We start from the raw sequence: 21,342 nt of genomic DNA, 5'->3' as shown, positions 1-21,342 counted from the left end.
TTCCACCCGGGGTAGTCAACTGTCTTAACTTACAAATGGCTAAGGAAAAACAGACATGTTTCCTGTTTTCGAGACCCAATTTACTTTGATTTTGAAAGCCAGAGTGAGGTTAAGTTGTTGAGACACTAGGATCGCTTGGAGTTAAGAATCCAAGAATGCGTTTACTTTCCTCACCTGACTTTCACTGGTGTTTGGCCCTGAGTTTGGCTTCCGTTCGCAAAAGCGAGAGGTTGTATTGAGGCCTTTTTCTTAACTCTAGCGGAGAGAAGGATTTCCTTGCTTCAAATTGCTCGAGTCAGGGAAAAAGCTAGCCAGCTTGGGGAAAGAAGAGCTAACTTTGTTTCTTGTTACTGTTGTGTGACTTTATTTTAAATATTTTTAACTATTTTAAATTATTCTGCGAATGGAATAACCTGTCTGTATTTCCAAGATTTTTGTCTTGTTCAGACGCATTCTGTTTTAGTGGTATGATGGAGGAACGGTAACATGTCAGTTATTGCACAGCAAGTGCATTGAGCAATCTTTGTGTAGTCCTTACTCTAGATAATAAAAATTGAAAATAAGATATAGTTTACCTTGAGCCCAGAATTTAATTATTCAGTCTGGACGTGTTCGTCAGTTAAATTTAATCACTCAGTCGTGGCCGACTCTTTGTGACCCCGTGGACTGCAGCACGCCAGGTTTACCTGTCAGTCACCAACTCTGGAAGCCTGCTCAAACTCATGTCCATCGGTCAGTGATACCATCCAATCATCTCATCCTCTGTCGTCCCCTTCTTCTCCCGCCTTCAGTCTTTCCCAGCGTCAGGGTCTTTTCCAATGAGTCAGTTCTTCGCATCAGGTAGCCAAAGTATTGGAGCTTCAGCATCACTCCTTCCAATGAGTATTTAGGATCGATTTCCTTTAGGATTGACTGGTTTAATCGCCTTGCTGTCTAAGGGACTCTCATGAGTCTTCTCCAACACCACAGTTCAAAAGCATCAATTCTTTGGTGCTCAGCTTTCCTTATGGTCCAACTCTCACATCCTTACATAACTACTGGAAAAACCATAGCTTTGACTAGATGGACCTTGTTGGTAAAGTAATGTTTCTGCTTTTAAATGTGCTGTCTAGGTTGGTGATAGCTTTTCTTCCAAGGAGCAAGTGTCTTTTAATTTCATGGCTGCAGTCTCTATCTGCAGTGATTTTGGAGCCCCCAAAAATAAAGTCTCACTGTTTCCATTGTTTCCCCATGTATTTGCCATGAACTAGACGTGTTACGGAGAAGGCAGTGGCACCCTACTCCAGTACTCTTGCCTGGAAAATCCCGTGGATGGAGGAGCCTGGTGGGCTGCAGTCCATGGGGTCGCTAGGAGTTGGGCACGACTATGAGAGACTTCACTTTCACTTTTCTGCATAGGAGAAGGAAATGGCAACCCACTCCAGTGTTCTTGCCTGGAGAATCCCACGGATGGTGGAGCCTGGTGGGCTGCTTTCTGTGGGGTCTCACAGAGTTGGACACAACTGAAGCGACTTAGCAGCAACAGCAGACATGTTACAATTAGTAAAATTAGTTGATTAATAAACAGTTTAATAAGTATAGTTTATTGGGTTTTCATTTGAAGTATCCACTGTATTTGCCTTTTTCTGGTAAATCAGTTTTAGAAGCAGCAGCTTGGAGAATCTGGATGTACTGACCATCTAGCAGAAAGCAAAAAGTTGAGTCAGGATAAACAACGCAGAGTCAGAGCTTTAAGCTGCCTCTGGGGTCTAGGCGAACAGAAAATTAGGCAGAAAAAAATACTTGATATCTAGCAGAGAGTCGGGGTTGGCTTAGACCCACTCACCCCAGGAAGTCCATAGGTGTGCTCTTCACTTTTCAGTGTGTCATCTTAAATGAGTTCTAAAGTCAGTACTTAAGATGAAAATTGCATATAGTCAAAATTATCCTGGGAAGTCTCTCAGGAAAACACAACATAGGAGATCAGTGTACTGTGTCTCAATAAGTTCAACACAACCTGTTTTTCCTCCAGCGATGAAACAGATGGCTGGTTCTGTTTGAAAGCCAGATGAAGAAATTGGCGGGGGTTGGGGACAATGTTGTATGAAAAATCCATACTGTATCTTTAAACACTAGAATCACACTCAGCGTGGCAAAGTGCTGGTGCTAAAAGACATGAAGAACCTGAAGCTGATTGAGAGAAGAACAGATTCACTGTCTTTGATGTTGCACTACTTAGACTACTATGAATGGCCAGTGGAATCACTCACAGATGAGAGCGAGAGAGATGATGTTGAGCCCATGCAACTGAGCTGTGATAAGTTAATGTGCCGGTGCTGCTGCTCTGCTGTATAAAGTAGATGTTCAGTTCAGTTCAGTCGCTCAGTTGTGTCTGACTCTTTGCAACCCCATGAATCGCAGCACGCCAGGCCTCCCTGTCCATCACCAACTCCCGGAGTTCACTCAAACTCACATCTGTCGAGTTGGTGATGCCATCCAGCCATCTCATCCTCTGTCGTCCCCTTCTCCTCCTGCCCAATCCCTCCCAGCATCAGAGTCTTTTCCAATGAGTCAACTCTTCGCATGAGGCGGCCAAAGTACTGGAGTTTCAGCTTTAGCATCAGTCCTTCCAAAGAACACCCAGGACTGATTTCCTTTAGAATGGACTGGTTGGATCTCCTTGCTGTCCAGGGGACTCTCAAGAGTCTTCTCCAACACCACAGTTCAAAAGCATCAATTCTTCAGTGCTCAGCTTTCTTCACAGTCCAGCTCTCACATCCATACCTGACCACTGGAAAAACCATATCCTTGACTAGACGGACCTTTGTTCGCAAAGTAATGTCTCCGCTTTTGAATATGCTGTCTAGGTTGGTCATAACTTTCCTTCCAAGGAGTAAGCGTCTTTTAATTTCATGGCTGCAGTCACCATCTGCAGTGATTTTGGAGCCCCCCAAAATAAAGTCAGCCACTGTTTCCCCATCTATTTCCCATGACGTGATGGGACCAGATGCCGTGATCTTCGTTTTCTGAATGTTGAGCTTTAAGCCAACGTTTTCACTCTCCTCTTTCACGTCCATCAAGAGCCTTTTTAGTTCCTCTTCACTTTCTGCCATAAGGGTGATGTCATCTGCATATCTGAGGTTATTGATATTTCTCCTGGCAATCTTGATTCCAGCTTGTGCTTCTTCCAGCCCAGCGTTTCTCATGATGTACTCTGCATAGAAGTTAAATAAGTAGGATGACAGTATACAGCCTTGACGTACTCCTTTTCCTTTTTGGAACCAGTCTGTTGTTCATGACCAGTTCTAACTGTTGCTTCCTGACCTGCATACAGGTTTCTCAAAAGGCAGGTCTAGTAGATGTTAGGTGGCTAGAAATGAATAGTAATTGGGTCCAGGTGATTCTGATAAGTGAGATCCATCTATTCCACTAAGATCACTGGTGGCTCCTGTATCACTAAACCCAGTGGCATTTTACCATTCCCATCTTAGTTGAACTTCAGCATCTTTTGATGCTGTGGACCACTCCCTGATTTATTGACACGGCCTTCTCCTGGTTTGTTCTCACCTCTCTAGCTATTCTACTCTCTAGCAATCTCCTTTATAGAATCATCCTCTTTACCAGATATTTTAAGCTATTGAGTTCCTCAGGAGACAGTCTTACTCTTTATTCTATTCTCATTGTTGTATTCTCTACCCAGAGGATTTTGACTACTTCCTGGGCTTCACCTGTTGTATTCATTAATAACTCCCGAATTTATAGCTCCATTGTAGACAAGTCCAGGTTCATCTTCAGACAAGGGTAGCCAACTGCTTTTTTATATCTCTGATTGGATACTCAAAACTACCTGGCTTCTTCCAGTTGTCTGAATCTTGGTAAACAGAACCATCCTCATATATAATCAAGGTAAGTACTTAAGTACCCTCCTTGTCCACTTTTCTTTTCTTCCTGCACACACATATCCAAGCCATTATAAAGATCTCAACATTTCCACTGCTGTTAACCTGTCCAAACCAGTACAACTCTAGCTTAGGCTTTTAAAATAGTTTCTCACTGGCCTGTCTGCATTTACTTTTGTCCCTGTTCAATCCATTCTTCCCCACGTAGCCAAAGTAGCAGTGTATGGTTTTTATTTTTGTGTTTTGGTCACTTATCTTGCAGCAGGCTAGCCTAACTTATTCACTGGCTGATTGCAGGGTTCCAGTGGAATGAGAGGAAGTATGTAAAGACCTAGAGGCAAAGGCTTACAATCACTTTCATGTCAGTCCATTGCCCATAGGAAAACCCAGTGTACATCCATACTCAAAGGATGAGGAAACAGGCCCTAGTCCTTGGTGGCAGGAACTTCAAAGTGACATTTCATGAGACACTGTTAAATGTAGATGAAAAGTGAAACTTCATTTTTTCCTTGCAGGATGCTTAATAAAATGAGGTCCTGTTTGTAACGTATTAATACAACTTAGTCTTGATTAAGTTGCGCTTTAATAAAACACTTCTGGTATTTTTTTTAATTTCTGGAGACATAGTATTTCTTACTGTTTTAAATGGGATTTAATTAAAAGAGAAAAAAGAAAGCTTTCATTCATTCATAGTAGAAAAGTGCCTAAGTGCCTACAGTGTTTTCAGGTAGTGTATTAAGGGTGTCCTATGAACTTGGCAGAAAAAATACACCTTTAACAAAAGCTTTGTTTTCTCTTGGCTTAGAGACTTGTAGATACCATAAATCATCAGATAGCCCCCAAAATGAATATATAATTTAATATTTGATGCGACCAGTGAAGAGTAAGTCTGCTGCTGCTGCTAAGTCGCTTCAGTCATGTCTGACTCTGCGACCCTAGAAACAGCAGCCCACCAGGCTCCCCCGTCCCTGGGATTCTCAAGGCAAGAACACTGGAGTGGGTTGCCATTTCCTTCTCCAGTGCATGAAAGTGAAAAGTGAAAGTGAAGTCGTTCAGTTGTGTCCGACTCCTAGCAATCCCATGGACTGCAGCCTACCAGGCTCTTCCATCCATGGGATTTGACAGGCAAGAGTACTGGAGTGGGTTGCCATTGCCTTCTCAGAAGAGTAAGTCTAGGATAGTATAATTAAAGGTTTTAATCCAGTTATCATTGTCAGAAGTTTCCAGTGTGGCAATTCAGTCAACATCAGAAATCACAGAAGAGATATCATTAACATTTAAACTCAGGTTTTTCCAGGGCAAGATGGGTTTTTGCCTTGTGAGACAAGCATAAGACATTTTTGATGTTAAAAATGTAAAAAGCAACAAAAAAGAAAAGCATAGCACATAGTAGATCATTCATAAACAGCTATTGAGGAATTAATGCACAAATGAATAACTGAGACTTTTTATCAAGATGAATCCTGTCTCCCCCAGCCTCAACTTGAGAGGGATTCTTGTGAAACAGCATGAATTTAAGAAGTTGGTGAATTGGTTCTTGAGGAGGAAAATGTCCCCATTATTTCTTCACTTCAGAGAGAAAGACTGTTACCCCCATAAAACAGTACTGTTCCATCGCTCAGTCGTGTCTGACTGTTTGTAACCCTATGGACTACAACATGCCAGGCTTCCCTCTCCTTCACCGTCTTCCCAGAGTTTGCTCTAACTCATGTCTGTTGAGTCGATGATGCCATCCAACCATCTCATCATCTGTTGCCTCCTTCTCCTGCCCTCAGTCTTTCCCAGCATCAGGGTCTTTTCCATTGAGTCTGCTCTTTGCATCAGGTGCCAAAGTATTGGAGCTTCAGTGTCAGTACTTCCAGTGAATATTCAGGTTGATAAAACAGGGAGGAAGGGCAAACAAAGCAGAAGGAGGGTTCAGAACCACAAAGCAGAAAAAGTAAGTTGTCTAAGTAAAGGAAGGAAACAGCTCAAACATTCCCCCACCCCCACCCCTTGCTCCCCTGCTGCCCTCACTTTCCCATACAGAAACCCCAGTACTTCATTTTGTATATAGTGCAGAAGACTACATTTCCTTAGGGAAACCACTGAATCAGCTTCTTTCCTATTGCTCAGACATTTGAGGATACTGTAAAAAATCTCGAGAGCAGAGTGAATAAACATGCATATTCTGGTATCAGAATACCTGGGCTTGAATGTTGGTTCTGCCATTTCTTTGCAAAGTAACCTTGGGCCAGTTACTTAATTTCTGGATATAATAATGAAAAGCCTACCTTCAGAGTTTGTTACAAGGAATACAGTTGTAAAAACATGTAAGATCCTTGGAACTGTGCCTTCTTTCTTGTTTTTTTCTTTTAAATGCTATGTAAGTGTTCAATGTCATTGCTGTTATTCCTCGTTGAGACACGCATTTAGCTTTTAAGTTTTTTCAAAGAATCTTCTTAAGGTGAGATGATTATAGTTAAGCTTATATGCATCTGGTTTTCAAGGACTTTAGAAGCAAGGCAATTTATGCAGTTTCTTACACGTACTGTAAATTATCTGTGTGAGAAATATATTGATACTATGTGTTCTGATTGTGTGATTATCTTCCATTTAATTTTCAGGAGGATCCTCATCGACACTGGAGAACCGTCAATCCCAGAATATATCAGCTGTTTAAAGCAGGCTCTGACGGAATTTAACACAGCCATCCAGGAAATCATAGTGACCCATTGGCACTATGATCATACTGGAGGCATAGCAGATATTTGTAAAAGCATCAATAATGGTAAACAGAAAATATTCATTAAGCTCATTGAAGAAAACTGTTTTCAGGATCATTTAATTCGGTTAACAGAGCTAAGTAAGCTAGTAAACCATTTACTGAATACCCCATAATTAAATGGTACTTTCAGAAACTACTGTAACTTGAAAACTAGCCCCAATTTTAACAAAGAAGGAAAGAAAAGTCCTATTTTCTACCTCTGATCTCTTTTACGTGGTATTTTTCCCCGATGCCCATAACAAAGGTCAGTTTTAATTTAGTTTGTGTGACACTTAACTATTTCAGATTAAATAGTGAGCAGCTACTGTTAAATGTTTACTGTGTGCCCTGCACTGTGCTGATCACGTGGCCTGAGTACTGTGAGGTGGGTGTGTTCTTATCCATATGTCTTCCAGAGCATAAGGCAACCACCGTGATAAACTGAACTACTGGGGAAGGGGTGTCATATTGGTAATTCTCTGTCCTTGAAACCTCTTAAGTACTGGCACTTCACCATCTTTCTCATTCCCTCATCCCATCACACACACAGTTTCATCCACCCATCCATTCCTTTACCTAACACTGGAGTGACTGCTATATGCAGGTACTATTCTTGACACAAGGAACCTAGCAGTGAACAAAACATGGAGCTTTATTCTCAGAGGGAAGGTAAATGGTAAATGGATCATAGATCAGATGGTGACAGGTACTACAAAGAAAAGTAAAGCGACAACGTGAAAGCAAGGGGAGAGAGGGTAAAGCAGAGGAGGGCAGTGGCACTCGAGAGATCCAGGGTGAAGGGAGAGGCGGTAAGCCGTACAGTGTCTGAGAGCGGGGCTTACCTGGCTGAGGGCATTGCAGGGCCAGAGATACTGGAATAGGACTGTGCTTGGCCTGTCCAAGGCACTGGAAAGACAAGGAAGTTGAGAAAGTTCATTCACACAAGGGATGCACGTAGCATTCAACTAGTATTATCTGTATTACTGTCTTTTTAGGCCTTGAGACTAATTGGGACACCAAGATGTTCTCAGGCCCAGCACCAATATCACCATGATGCTGATTGTGAAAATCTGTCTAACCTGTCTTACCTTTTCAATTCCTTTCTTCCAATCCAAGGGGACTGTCCACTGCAGGAGATTATTCTTTCTTAGTCTGACCTGTCCTCGCCTTTCTTTTTCTTGTCCATCATTAAATTTTGCAAAGTAAAAAACTATACTGAGGACCCTTAATTACCTCTGGTCAGTTCTTTTAACGTGAGGGTCAAGGTGATGAATTAAAATACTTATGGCCCCCTTTTTCCCCTTCATGAATCAGCTTTATTGAGCTTGAATTCACATACGTAAAATGTACCCATGTGTAGTGTATAGTTTGGCAAACATTGATGTGACCACTCCAATCAAGATAATTCTCCCAACACCCCAAAAAGATCTGCCAGTGGCCCTTTGTAGTGACTCCCCTTCCACCCTCAACAGCCACACATCTGCTTTGTTTTGCCATAGGTTAGTTTTGTGTGTGTTTTGAAGTTTCCTATAATGGAAGAATACAGAACCACTCTTTGCCTGGCATCTCTCACACCACATCTTGTCTCTGAGATTCACCTGTGTTTCATGCGTCAGTAGTTTGTCCCTTTCTTATTGCCAAATAGTAACTCATGGTAGGAATATACCACCATCGGTGTGTATCCATTCACCTATTAATGGCCATCTGACCCACTTCCTTCAAATTAAACATGAAAATAGGTTTGCGTTCCCTACAAAATAATATTTATTTAATAAATTAACTATTATATTGATTTAAAAGGAGAAATTTGACACAGCTTTATAGCCACAAAAACTTTAGTGCTTATTTGAGACGTGGCTAGTGTTTCATTCTGAACTCTGTGGAAACTAGACCAGCTACATGCAGACCTTGAGGTGCTCAGCACTAAAATTGTTCAGAGGTAACTTTCAGGGTCTCCTCCCCAAAGTTCCGTATATTTCTGTGTTCTCTCAATTGTTAATCACTATCATTTTTGTTCCATTTCACTTTTTTGTTCCATATTTTAATTATTAGTTTAAATTTTTTTATAATTTTGTTTAGCTGTTAGCATGGCAGAAAATTTCAACTACTTTACAGTGCTAGCCACCTATGTTTCTAACAGGACACACCAAAATTATGAATGCCATTTATAACATTTTTCTGGGAAGATAAGTTAATTGCTCAGTCATGTCCTACTCTTTATGACCCCATGGACTGCAGCCCACCAGGCTTCTCTGTCCATGGGGATTCTGCAGGCAAGAATATTGGAGTGGGTTGCCATGCCCTACCCCAGGAGATCTTCCCAACCCAGGGATCAAACCTGAGTCTCTTGCATTCTTGGCAGCTTCTTTACCATCTGAGCCACCAGGGAAGACTGCCTCTTAAGCAAACTGCTTACAAAATGTAAAACACAATCAGTATGTGATTTGGGAACTCCTATGGCACCCCACTCCAGTACTCTTGCCTGGAAAATCCCGTGGACACAGGAGCCTGGTGGGCTGCAGTCCATGGGGTCGTGAAGAGTCGGACACGACTGAGCAACTTCACTTTCACTCTTCACTTTCATGCATTGGAGAAGGAAATGGCAACCCACTCCAGTATTCTTGCCTGGAGAATCCCAGGGATGGGGGAGCCTGGTGGGCTGCCATCTGTGGGGTCGCACAGAGTCGGACACGACTGAAGTGACTTAGCAGCAGCAGCAGCAGCAGTGGCTTACAGGGAACCAGAATTTTACCAGACATGAGAACTAGATGGCCTCTGGCTGTCTGAGTATTTTGGTTTGGTTTGGGGTAAATCTTATAAAGTATATTTTGTTATCTGATAATAATTATTTTGCAGCTGAAGTTGGGCCTTTGCCATGTGTTTAACATCCAAGCCTTAGGAGTCAAACAGTTGCTTCCTGCTTTTTAATTAGAATGTGTTTTTATTAGAAAGTATTATACATGAGCAATATCACATGTTTGTATCAGCTTAAATAATTAGCATCAACAATGTTGTTATAATCCATAAACCTTAACAAATGACTGAGGGTTTCCTCCTGTTTAAATAATTATATGATGGAGACAGAAATTAGATAAGTTGTTGCCAAGAGCAGGGAGAAGGAAAGAATAAGTAGTGAATGCCATTGAGTAGGAGGATTTGAAAACATTCTAAAATTTTATAGTGCTCATGGTGTATAGTTCTTTGAATATACTTTAAAAAAAAAACCTAACAATAGTGAGTTGCACATTTCAAAAGGGTCGAGTTTATAGTATGTGAATTCCATCTCAGTAATAATATGATTGCTTTCAGCATGCCTGTCTTCATCTTGCCTGTATAGATTGCTGTTGTGACTAGGATATGTGTTTTCAAATTTGCACATTATGATACAGACTTATTTTATCATATGATATTTGTTTTGTAATTTTGAGATGGTTGTGAGTTTTTTGGAAGGGTCGTCTGCCAAAGATCTCATAACTAGAGATAAAATATCTCCACTGCTTCACTGAAAGGCAAAATTGTGTAGATTACAAAATAAAAACAAAAAAGCCTCACTATCTCACTCTAGAATGAAGACAGCCTTATTGTGTAATGTCAGTTCCCAGCATGACATACTATTTTTTGCCTCTGCCTCTTAAGATGCAAAGTAATGGGGTTTAGAGCTGAGAAGAGGGAAGGTCTAGTTGCTGTTGTTTTCTTTTATTTGTGGTATTTCTGTCTCCTCCCTACCAGCCAGATTTCTATCCTTTGTCAGTTTTCCTCGGAATGTTTTCTTCTCCTGTATTTCCACTGATGCCACCCTAGCCCTGATGCTCACTATCTTTCAGTGGATTTATTGCAGTCACCTCACCCCACCCCTGTCTTTCTGATCTCTCCCCCTGCAGTCTCCCCACCTTCAGCCATCATACTCATCTACCTGTTAACACTATTTTGTTTTCTTACTAAAGAGTGTACAGTAGCCACATACAGTGAAGTTTAAATCCTTCTGTTCTGTGAAGGGCACTTTAAGGACCTCCATGATCTGAGCTCATCTTACTTACCCCACTTTCCCTCCACATTTCCAGCCAGTGTTTTGCTTTGGCAAATTTGGCCTTGGAATGCAGAATGAAGCAGGGCAAAGACTAATAGAGTTTTGCCAAGAAAATGCACTGGTCATAGCAAACACCCTCTTCCAACAACACAAGAGAAGACTCTACACATGGACATCACCAGATGGTCAACACCAAAATCACATTGATTATATTCTTTGCAGCCAAAGATGGAGAAGCTCTATACAGTCAGCAAAAACAAGACCAGGAGCTGACTGTGGCTCAGATCGTGAACTCCTTATTGCCAAATTCAGACTTAAATTGAAGAAAGTAGGGAAAACCACTAGACCATTTAGGTATGACCTAAATGAAATCCCTTATGATTATACAGTGGAAGTGAGAAATAGATTTAAGGGCCTAGATCTGATAGATAGAGTGCCTGATGAACTATGGAATGAGGTTCATGACATTGTACAGGAGACAGGGATCAAGACCATCCCTATGGAAAAGAAATGCAAAAAAGCAAAATGGCTGTCTGGGGAGGCTTTACAAATAGCTGTGAAAAGAAGAGAAGTGAAAAGCAAAGGAGAAAAGGAAAGATATAAGCATCTGAATGCAGAGTTCCAAAGAATAGCAAGAAGAGATAAGAAAGCCTTCTTCAGTGATCAATGCAAAGAAATAGAGGAAAAGAACAGAATGGGAAAGACTAGAGATCTCTTCAAGAAAATTAGAGATACCAAGGGAACATTTCGTGCAAAGATGGGCTCGATAAAGGACAGAAATGGTATGGACCTAACAGAAGCAGAAGATATTAAGAAGAGGTGGCAAGAATACACAGAAGAACTGTACAAAAAAGATCTTCATGACCTGGATAATCACAATGGTGTGATCACTCACCTAGAGCCAGACATCCTGGAATGTGAAGTCAAGTGGGTCTTAGAAAGCATCACTACGAACAAAGCTAGTGGAGGTGATGGAATTCCAGTTGAGCTATTTCAAATCCTGAAAGATGATGCTATTCAAGTGCTGCACTGAATATGCCAGCAAATCTGGAAAACTCAGCAGTGGCTGCAGGACTGGAAAAGGTCAATTTTCTTCCAATCCCAAAGAAAGGCAATGCCAAAGAATGCTCAAACTACCGCACAATTGCACTCATCTCACACGCTAGTAAAGTAATGCTCAAAATTCTCCAAGCCAGGCTTCAGCAATACATGAACTGTGAACTTCCAGATGTTCAAGCTGGTTTTAGAAAAGGCAGAGGAACCAGAGATCAAATTGCCAACATCTGCTCGATCATCGAAAAAGCTAGAGAGTTCCAGAAAAACATCTATTTCTGCTTCATTGACTATGCCAAAGCCTTTGATTGTGTGGATCACAATCAACTGGAAAATTCTGAAAGAGATGGAAATACCAGAGCATCTGACCTGCCTTTTGAGAAATCTGTATGTAGGTCAGGAAGCAACAGTTAGAACTGGACATGGAACAACAGACTGGTTCCAAATAGGAAAAGAAGTATGTCAAGCCTGTATATTGTCACCCTGCTTATTTAACTTATATGCAGAGTACATCATGAGAAACGCTACTGGAAGAAGCACAAGCTGGAATCAAGATTGCCGGGAGAAATATCAATAACCTCAGATATGCAGATGACACCACCCTTATGGCAGAAAGTGAAGAGGAACTAAAAAGCCTGTTGATGAAAGTGAAAGAGGAGAGTGAAAAAGTTGGCTTAAAGCTCAACATTCAGAAAACGAAGATCATGGCATCCGGTCCCATCACTTCATGGGAAATGGATGGGGAAACAGTGGAAACAGTGTCAGACTTTATTTTGGGGGGCTCCAAAGTCACTGCAGATGGTGACTGCAGCCATGAAATTAAAAGACACTTACTCCTTGGAAGAAAAGTTACGACCAACCTAAATAGCATATTGAAAAGCAGAGACATTACTTTGCCAACTAAGGTCCGTCTAGTCAAGGCTATGGTTTTTCCAGTGTTCATGTATAGATGTGAGAGTTGGACTGTGAAGAAGGCTGAGTGCCGAAGAATTGATGCTTTTGAACTGTGGTGTCGGAGAGTCCCTTGAATTGCAAGGAGACCCAACCCGTCCATTTTGAAGGAGATCAACCCTGGGATTTCTTTGGAAGGAATGATGCTGAAGCTGAAACTCCAGTACTTTGGCCACCTCATGTGAAGGGTTGACTCATAGGAAAAGACTCTGATCCTGGGAGGGATTGAGGGCAGGAGAAGAAGGGGACGACAGAGGATGAGATGGCTGGATGGCATCACTGATTTGATGGACATAAGTCTGAGTGAACTCCAGGAGTTGGTGATGGACTGGAAGGCCTGGCCTGCTGCAATTCATGGGGTCGCAAAGGGTTGGACACAACTGAATGACTGAACTGAACTGAACTGTTTTGCTTTGGACAAGTAGGCAGCGTCACATTTGGCACATGCACAGAGCTCTTCCTTGTTTCTATGCCTTTACTAGCACGACTCCCCACAAGTCTTTCTCTGAACTTTTTCCCGTCCTACTCATTCTGTAAGTCACACCTCAAGTTCTATTTTGTCTATGAACCCCTTCCTAACTGTTGCTCCTTTCTCTAAACACTTGTTGCTTTTATTAGCTGCATTGTCCATTTAGTATATCCATGAAATAGGTCTGAGTGTAGTCCTCTAATTATTGCCTGTTTGTGTTTTATTTCCCCAGCTATGAGAGTTTTTAAGCACTTTGGGATCATGGTGCTTGTATTCACTATACGTGATATACTGGTTATATGATTGCCCACTCAGGTGTTGATTGGTTAAGTAATTGATTGTCTTTGTGTCAGGGAGGGTATTATGGTTTACAGTGATTTTAATGTTTTCATATCTCAGCCCTGGGTTTGGGGCTTCCTTTCAGCATTCATAGAAGGAACATTATGCTCTCATCCTTTTATTATTAAGTTCTGCCATGATGCCATATCTCTTTTATTTTGTTAGGCACTTAAATTAGAGAAGGAAACAGCAACCCAGTCTAGTATTCTTGCCTAGAGAATCCTGTGGACAGAGAAGCCTGGTGGGCTGCCATCTATGGGGTCGCACAGAGTTGGACAAGACTGAAGTGACTTAGCAGCAGCAGCAGGCACTTAGATAGAAAAAAGTTTCTGGGTTCTGTACTGCTGCTCGTTAAACACCCATTTTCTTTTAAATTTTTATTTTATATCAGAGTATAGTTGATTTACAATGTTGTGTTAGTCTCAGGTGTACAGCAGAGTAATTCACTTATGCATGCATTCGTGTCCCACTCTTTGTAACCTAATGGACTGTAGCCCCCCCACCCACCCACCTCCCCAGGCTCCACTGTCCATGGGATTCTTCAGGCAAGAATACTGGAGTGGGTTGCCATTCCTTCTCCAGAGGATCTTATAGATACATAGACAGACATAAATATATATATATATATATATATATACACACACACTCATATATCTGTTCTTTTTCAGATTCTTTTCCCATATAGATTATTACAGAGGTTTGAGTAGAGTTCCTGGTGCTATACAGTATTCAGTTCCCATCTTGATCTCAAAGCTAGCTGAGACTGTGAAGTGCTATTTCCAAATTTTGTATAAAAATAAGAGGGACTAGAAAAACACAAAGGCTTTTATATAGATCTGAAAGGGTATGATAGAATAAAAATCTCTTTGTTAAGGTGGGAAAAAATAGTTACCATCTCAGAGGTATGCTTCATCCCAATTTCTGTTGCCTCTTACTGTTAATTTACTCAAGTGTTTGTGGCTCTATGGAAGTTGATCTTGTAAAAGGCTGAATTATTTAAAATGTGACTTTCATATATTTTACATGTTTTGTGACTAGATACTACCTATTCCGTTAAAAAACTCCCACGGAATCCTGCGAGAAAAGAAATTATAGGCAATGGAGAGCAACAGTATGTTTATGTGAAAGATGGAGATATAATTAAGACTGAAGGTGCCACACTAAGGTAAGTCAATGTCCTTGAGCTGGGGAAGGCAGGATGGGGATCTATGTCTATGTGTTACAAAAGCGGGAGAAGGGAGATTTCATCACATTTGCTTGTCTGAGTGAAGATATCTCAGGAAGGATACAGAAGATGTGCTGACATTGATTTCTCTGGGTGGAGACAACAGGTTGCTTGATAAGCAGAGGAAAAGACTTTTCACTCAATCTGCCTTTCTAAAATTGTTTATTTGAATTAATTGAGGACCTTTGTTAATAAATCAAATTTAAATGTTAAAAAATGGAGTAGCTTCCTGCTAGGGTGATTTAGGGACCTTCCCATTAGGTAAATTCAGGGCTCTCTCATGCTCTCATTTCCAAAGGCTGCCCCGTCCCTAAAGTAAACACATTTCAGGCCAAACTCATCTCTCCTGAGACCTGTCTGAGGGATTTGAAAGGGTATTTCAGATTCAACTTCAAGGCTGAACTAATTCTGGTTTTCTCTCCCCCACAAACTGTACTTGCTTTCCGACTTCAGAATAGTTACTTTTCTTAGTACTTTATAGAATTTTTTTTCTGCTAAGATAGAAGCTTACTCCTCTTCACTCCTTGTTGTTCCTCCTTCTCCCCTCCCCACCCTCGCCTGCTACATTTAATCGGGTCAGTTTTTAACCTCAGAAATATTTGGCAGTGCAGCCTCTTTTTCACCATGTGTACAACCACTACCTCTTATTCAATCTGGCTTCCTAATCTAACCCTTTGTACCTCGTGTCACCTGGAACGTAGAATAGCGCTCCCTGCACACAAGATGATGTTTGCTCCCCTGATGTGTGACAGTCTGGCCCCACAGGTTCCTGGTCTTCGCTCTCATCACTGCCCTCGTAGGCACAGTTACAAGGACATTGTGTGCATCCAGGCCTTGGCTCGTACCATCCCCTGTACCAGGCATTGCCCCTTCCCTTCAACTTGTCTCCCTGACAGATTCTTATCTGTTCATTCTTCAAACCTAATCCATCCATTATGTAGTTGCAGAACCCTTTCTGGGCAAAATTCATTGCTCCTTCCCCTAACTTTCCTATAACCTTTATTGTTTCGTCATAGCACATATTAAATTTTAAGGTTTTTTGTACGTAGGTACCTCAGGTAATCAACTCCTTAGCTTCACTAATTAATATTAGTTAATTCTAGTTGCTGTGGTCAACCAACCCAGAAATGGTTAATGGCTAAAACATGGAAGAAGTTTAGTTCTCAGTCACAGAAAGTCCAAAAGTGGGTAGTGATTAGTGAGGGACTCTCCTGCAAGTGAGGTTTCAAGCTCCTTCCATTTTGTAATTCCATTACCCTCAGTCCTTGCTTTCAAAGTTGCCATGGTCACCTCCCTCAACCCAGCAGGTGGAGAAAGAGGCATTGCAAGCACTTTGACAGAAAAGGCCATATGCAGACTCTGAAAAGAATGGTTTTCCAAATGAGTCTTTCTCAATTAAAAGAAAAAAAACCACTGGGTCTGTTCATAAATGCATTTTATTGTGATTGTTCATAGGATTGTCTGTAAGATATGATACACACTGACACTATTTTTTCCATGGTGGTTTGATTTACATGTATTATGGTTCAGCTAACATCCATCAACTCATATAGATAAAAAGAAATGAAAGAAGAATAAAAAGAAAAAAAGAGCAATTTTCTCCTTGTGATGAGAACTCAGGATTTATTCTCCTAACAGCTTTTTTATAGATCATACAGCAGTGTTCAGTCACCTTGTTGTACATTGTATGCCTTGTACCAACCTTATAATTGGAAATTTGTACCTTTAACTACCTTTCCTCCATTTCTCCCTCCCCTCACCCTCCACCTCTGGTAACTATGCCTGATCTCTTTTTCTGTGAGTTTGACGGTTTGTTTTTTTTTTTTTAAGATTCCACATATAAGTGAGATCATGTTGTATTTGTCTTTCTCTGTCTGACTTATTTTACTTAGCATAGTACCTTCAAGGTCCGTCTACATTGTCCCAAATGGTAGGATTTCCTCATTTGTTATGACTGAATAATCCTGCATTGTGTGTATATGTGTGTGTATATCACAACTTTTTTATCCATTTATCCATCAGTGGCCACTTAGGTTGCTTCCGTGTTTTGGCTATTGTAAATAACACTGCTGTGAACATTGGGCTACAGATATTTTTTGAAGTTAGTGTTTTCATTTCCTGAGCATCTATTCCTGAGAGTAGAATTGCTGGTGATATGTAGTTCTATTTTTAATTTTTCGAGAGTTCTTCATCTTGTTTTCTGTAGTGGCGGTATCAATTTACAGTCCTGCCAGTAATGCACAAGCGTTTCCTTTTCTCCACACTCATAGCAGCACTTAGTATCTCTTGTGTTGTTGATGATGGCCATTCTGACAGGAATCAGGTGCCATCTTATTTTGGTTTTAATCTGGATTTCCCCAATGACCAATGAACAATTTTCATGTTCCTGTTGGTCTTTCATCTGTCTTCTTTGGAAAAATGTCTATTCAAGTTTTTGGTCATTTTTTTAATTGGATTTTTTGCTGTTGAGTTGTTTGAGTTCCTTATTTATTTTGGATGTTAACTCCTTATCACATATATGGTTTGCAAATGTTTTCCCATTCTGTAGACTGTCTTCATATTTTTATATTTGCTAGAAATATACCTACTGGAATCATTTTCATATAACATGAATACTTTCATTAACAGGTTCAGCAGGTTTAATCAGACCAGAGATGATTTCTAACATCTCTTTAATAACTTGACATTGGTGCAACTATAAAATTGTAATTGTTTGCAATATATAAAGCATATACCTAGAAACTATAAAAGCATAAAATTCTTAATGTCAGTTCTTAATGCCTCTCAAAAGTAATTGCTCCCCTTACACTAGTAGCTTATGTTCTTGTACCTTATATCTATTACATTTTTAGCAGAATTTTTTATAAGGACTTGATTTTTTTTTTTTTTTGGTAAGGGAGAAATCATTCTAAGTTATACTCATTTCTGTTTTCTTCTTGTTCAGTGGCTAAGTCATGTCTGACTCTGTGCAACCCATGGACTGTAGCACGCCAGGCTTCCTTGTCTTTCACTATCTCCCACAGTTTGCTCAACTCATGTGCCTTGAGTCAGTGATGCCACCCAACCATCTCACCCTCTGTTGCCCCTTTCTCCTTCTACCTTCAATCTTTCTCAGCCTCAAGGTCTTCTCCAATGAGTTCACTCTTCAGGTCAAGTCACGAAAATATTGGAGCTTTCAGCTTCAGCATCAGTCCTTCTAATGAATATTCAGAATTGATTTCCTTTAAGATTGACTGATTTGATCTCCTTACTGTCTAAGGGACTCTCAAGAGTCTTCCCCAGCACCACAGTTCAAAAGTATCAATTCTTCACAGCTCTCAGCCTTCTTTATGGTCCAACTCTCACATCCCTACAGGACTACTGGAAAAACTATAGCTTTGACTGTACGGACCTTTGTTGGCAAAGTGATGTCTTTCTTTTTAGTACACTGTCTGGATTTGTCATAGCTTTTCTTCGAGGGAGCAAGTGTCTTTCAATTTCAGGGCTGTGGTCACCATCCACAGTGATTTTGGAACCCAAGGAAATAAAATCTGCCAGTGTTTCCACTTTTCCCCATCATCAGCCATGAAGTGATGGGACTGGATGCCATGATCTTAGTTCTTTGAATGTTGAGTTTTAAGCCAGCTTTTTCACTCTCCTCAAACTCTCATCAGGAGGCTCTCTGTTCCTCCTCATTTTCAGCCATTAGAATGGTATCATCTCAGTCAGTCAGTTCAGTTGCTCAGCTGTATCTGACTCTTTGCAACCCCATGGACTGCAAAACCTCAGACTTCTCTGTCCATCACTAATTCCTGGAGCTTACTCAAATTCAAGTCCATCAAGTCAGTGATGCCATCCAGTCATCTCATCCTCTGTCATCCCCTTCTCCTCCTGCCTTCAACCTTTCCCAGCATCAGGGCCTTTTCCAGTGAGTTGGTTCTTCACATCAGGTGACCAAAGTATTGGAATTTCAGCATCAGCCCTTCCAATGAATATTCAAGACTGATTTCCTTTAGGATTGACTGGTTGGATCTCCTTGCAGTCCAAGGGACTCTCAAGAGTCTTCTCCAACACCACAGTTCAAAAGCATCAATTCTTCAGCACTCAGCTTTCTTTAAAGTCCAACTCTCACATCCATACATGACTACTGGAAAAACAATGGCTTTTACTAAATGGACCTTTTTGGTAAAATAATGTTTCTGCTTTTTAATATGCTGTCTAGGTTGGTCATAGCTTTTCTTCCAAGGAGCAAGTGTCTTTTAATTTCATGGCTGCAATCATCATCTGCAGTGATTCTGGAGCCCCAAAAAATAAAGTCTCTCACTGTTTCCATTGTTACCCATCTATTACCATGAAGTGATGGGACCAGATGCCATGATCTTCGTTTTCTGAATGTTGAGCTTTAAGCCAACTTTTTCGCTCTCCTCTTTCACTTTCATCAAGAGGCTCTTTAGTTCTTCTTCACTTTCTGCCATAAGGGTGGTGTCATCTGCATATCTGAGGTTATTGATATTTCTCCCAGGAGTCTTGATTCCAGCTTGTGCTTCCTCCAGCCCAGCATTTCGCATGATGTACTCTGCATGTAAGTTAAATAAGCCGGGTGACAATATACAGCCTTGACGTACTCGTTTCCCGATTTGAAACCAGTCTGTTGTTTCATGTCCAGTTCTAACTGTTGCATCTTGATCCACATACAAATTTCTCAGGAGGCAGGTAAGGTGATCTCTTTAAGAATTGTCCACAGTTTGTTGTAATCCACACAGTTAAAGGCTTTGATGTAGTCAATAAAGCAGAAATAGATGTTTTTCTGAAACTGTTGCTTTTTCAGTGATCCAGCAGATGTTGGCAATTTAATCTCTGGTTCCTCTGCCTTTTCTAAAACCAGCTTGAACATCTGGAAGTTCACGGTTCACGTACTGTTGAATTTTGAGCATTACTTTGCTAGCATGTGAGATGAGTGCAATTGTGCAATAGTTTGAGCATTCTTTGATATGGCCTTTCTTTGGGTTTGGAATGAAAACTGACCTTTTCCAGTCTTGTGGCCACTGCTGAGTTTTCTAGATTTGCTGGCATATTGAGTGCAGCACTTTAACAGCATCATCTTTCAGGATTTGAAATAAATAGCTCAACTGGAATTCCATCACCTCTACTAGCTTTGTTCATAGTGATGCTTCCTAAGGCCCATTTGACTTCATATTCCAGGATGTCTGGCTCTAGGTGAATGATCACACCATCGTCATTATCTGGGTCATGACATTTTTTTTTATCTAGTTCTTCTGTGTATTCTTGCCACCTCTTCTTAATATCTTCTGCTTCTGTTAGGGCCATACCATTTCTGTTCTTCATTGTGCCCATCTTTGCATGAAATATTCCCTTGATAGCTCTCATTTTCTTGAAGAGATCTCTAGTCTTTCCCACTCTGTTGTTTTCCTCTATTTCTTTGCATTGATCACTGAGGAAGGCTTTCTTATCTCTCCTTGCTATTCTCTGGAACACTGCATTTAAATGGGTATGTCGCTCCTTTTCTCCTTTGCCTTTGGCTTCTCTTCTCTTCTCAGATATTTGTAAGACCTCCTCAGACAACCATTTTTCCTTTTTGCATTTCTTTTCCTTGGGCATGGTCTTGACCACTGCCTCCTATACAATGTCAGGAACCTCCTCCCATAGTTCTTCAGGCACTGTCTGTCAGATCTAATCCCTTGAATCTACTTGTCACTTCCACTGTATAATTGTAAGGGATTTGATTTAGGTCATACCTGAATGGTCTAGTGGTTTTCCCTACTTTCTTCAATTTAAGTCTGAATTTGGCAATAAGGAGTTCATGATCTGAGCCATGGTCAGCTCCCGGTCTTGTTTTTGCTGACTATATAGAGCTTCTCCATCTTTGGCTGCAAAGAATATAATCAGTCTGATTTTGGTGTTGACATTCTGGTGATATCCATGTGTAGAGTCTTCATACACATATTGGAAGAGGGTGTTTCCTATGATCAGTTGATTCTCTTGGCAGAACTCTGTTTGCCTTTGACCTGCTTTGTTTTGTACTCTAAGGCCAAACTTGCCTGTTATACAGGTATCTCTTGACTTCCTACTTTTGCATTCCAGTCTCCTTTAATTAAGAGGATGTCTTTTTTGGGTTTTAGTCTTAGAAGGTCTTGTAGATCTTCATAGAACCATTCAGCTTCAGCTTCTTCAGCATTACTGGTCGGAGTATAGACTTAGATTACTGTGATATTGAATGGTTTGCCTTGGAAACGAACAGAGATCCTTCTGTCATTTTTGAGATTCCACCCAAGTACTGCATTTTGGGCTCCTCTTTTGAAATCCAATTATTATTAATTTATCATTAATGCCATTAGAGTGGTGTCAGTTTTCTTAAATACTGTTACGATTTGAATTTTGTCATCTTTGCAATGTCTAGGGCAGTGGTCTTATTAGTTTTCTCCATAGCTTTATTATTATTATCAGGGATCTTATTGAAACACCCTTGCATTTTTTATAAACTTTATTTGATCACTATGTTATTTTTAAATTTGCTTTTGCATTCTATTTGTTAATATTGAGTTGACCAAAAAGGTCATTCAAGTTTTTCCATGCCAGCTTATGGGAAAAACCCAAACAAACTTTTTAGCTAACCTAATATTTTGGTTAAGATTTTTATAATAATATTTATTAATG

The 21,342-nt window shown here is 40.6% G+C and overlaps 1 protein-coding gene across 1 annotated transcript in view; it reads left to right on the top strand.

Moving 5' to 3' along the window:
- The window catches only part of LACTB2 (lactamase beta 2), a 34,057-nt gene that overhangs the window by 304 nt on the left and 12,411 nt on the right, over nt 1–21,342 (top strand). The window contains exons 2-3 of the mRNA XM_068983949.1: nt 6,485–6,648; nt 14,502–14,628. Of these exons, the coding sequence (XP_068840050.1) occupies nt 6,485–6,648; nt 14,502–14,628 (291 nt within the window). The remainder of the gene's footprint in view (nt 1–6,484; nt 6,649–14,501; nt 14,629–21,342) is intronic.

Source organism: Capricornis sumatraensis, chromosome 11, assembly GCF_032405125.1.
Source record: "Capricornis sumatraensis isolate serow.1 chromosome 11, serow.2, whole genome shotgun sequence".
NCBI classification, from domain to species: Eukaryota; Metazoa; Chordata; class Mammalia; order Artiodactyla; family Bovidae; genus Capricornis; species Capricornis sumatraensis.
The sequence above is the reverse complement of the archived record's forward strand: the minus strand, read 5'-3'. Positions and strand labels throughout refer to the sequence as shown.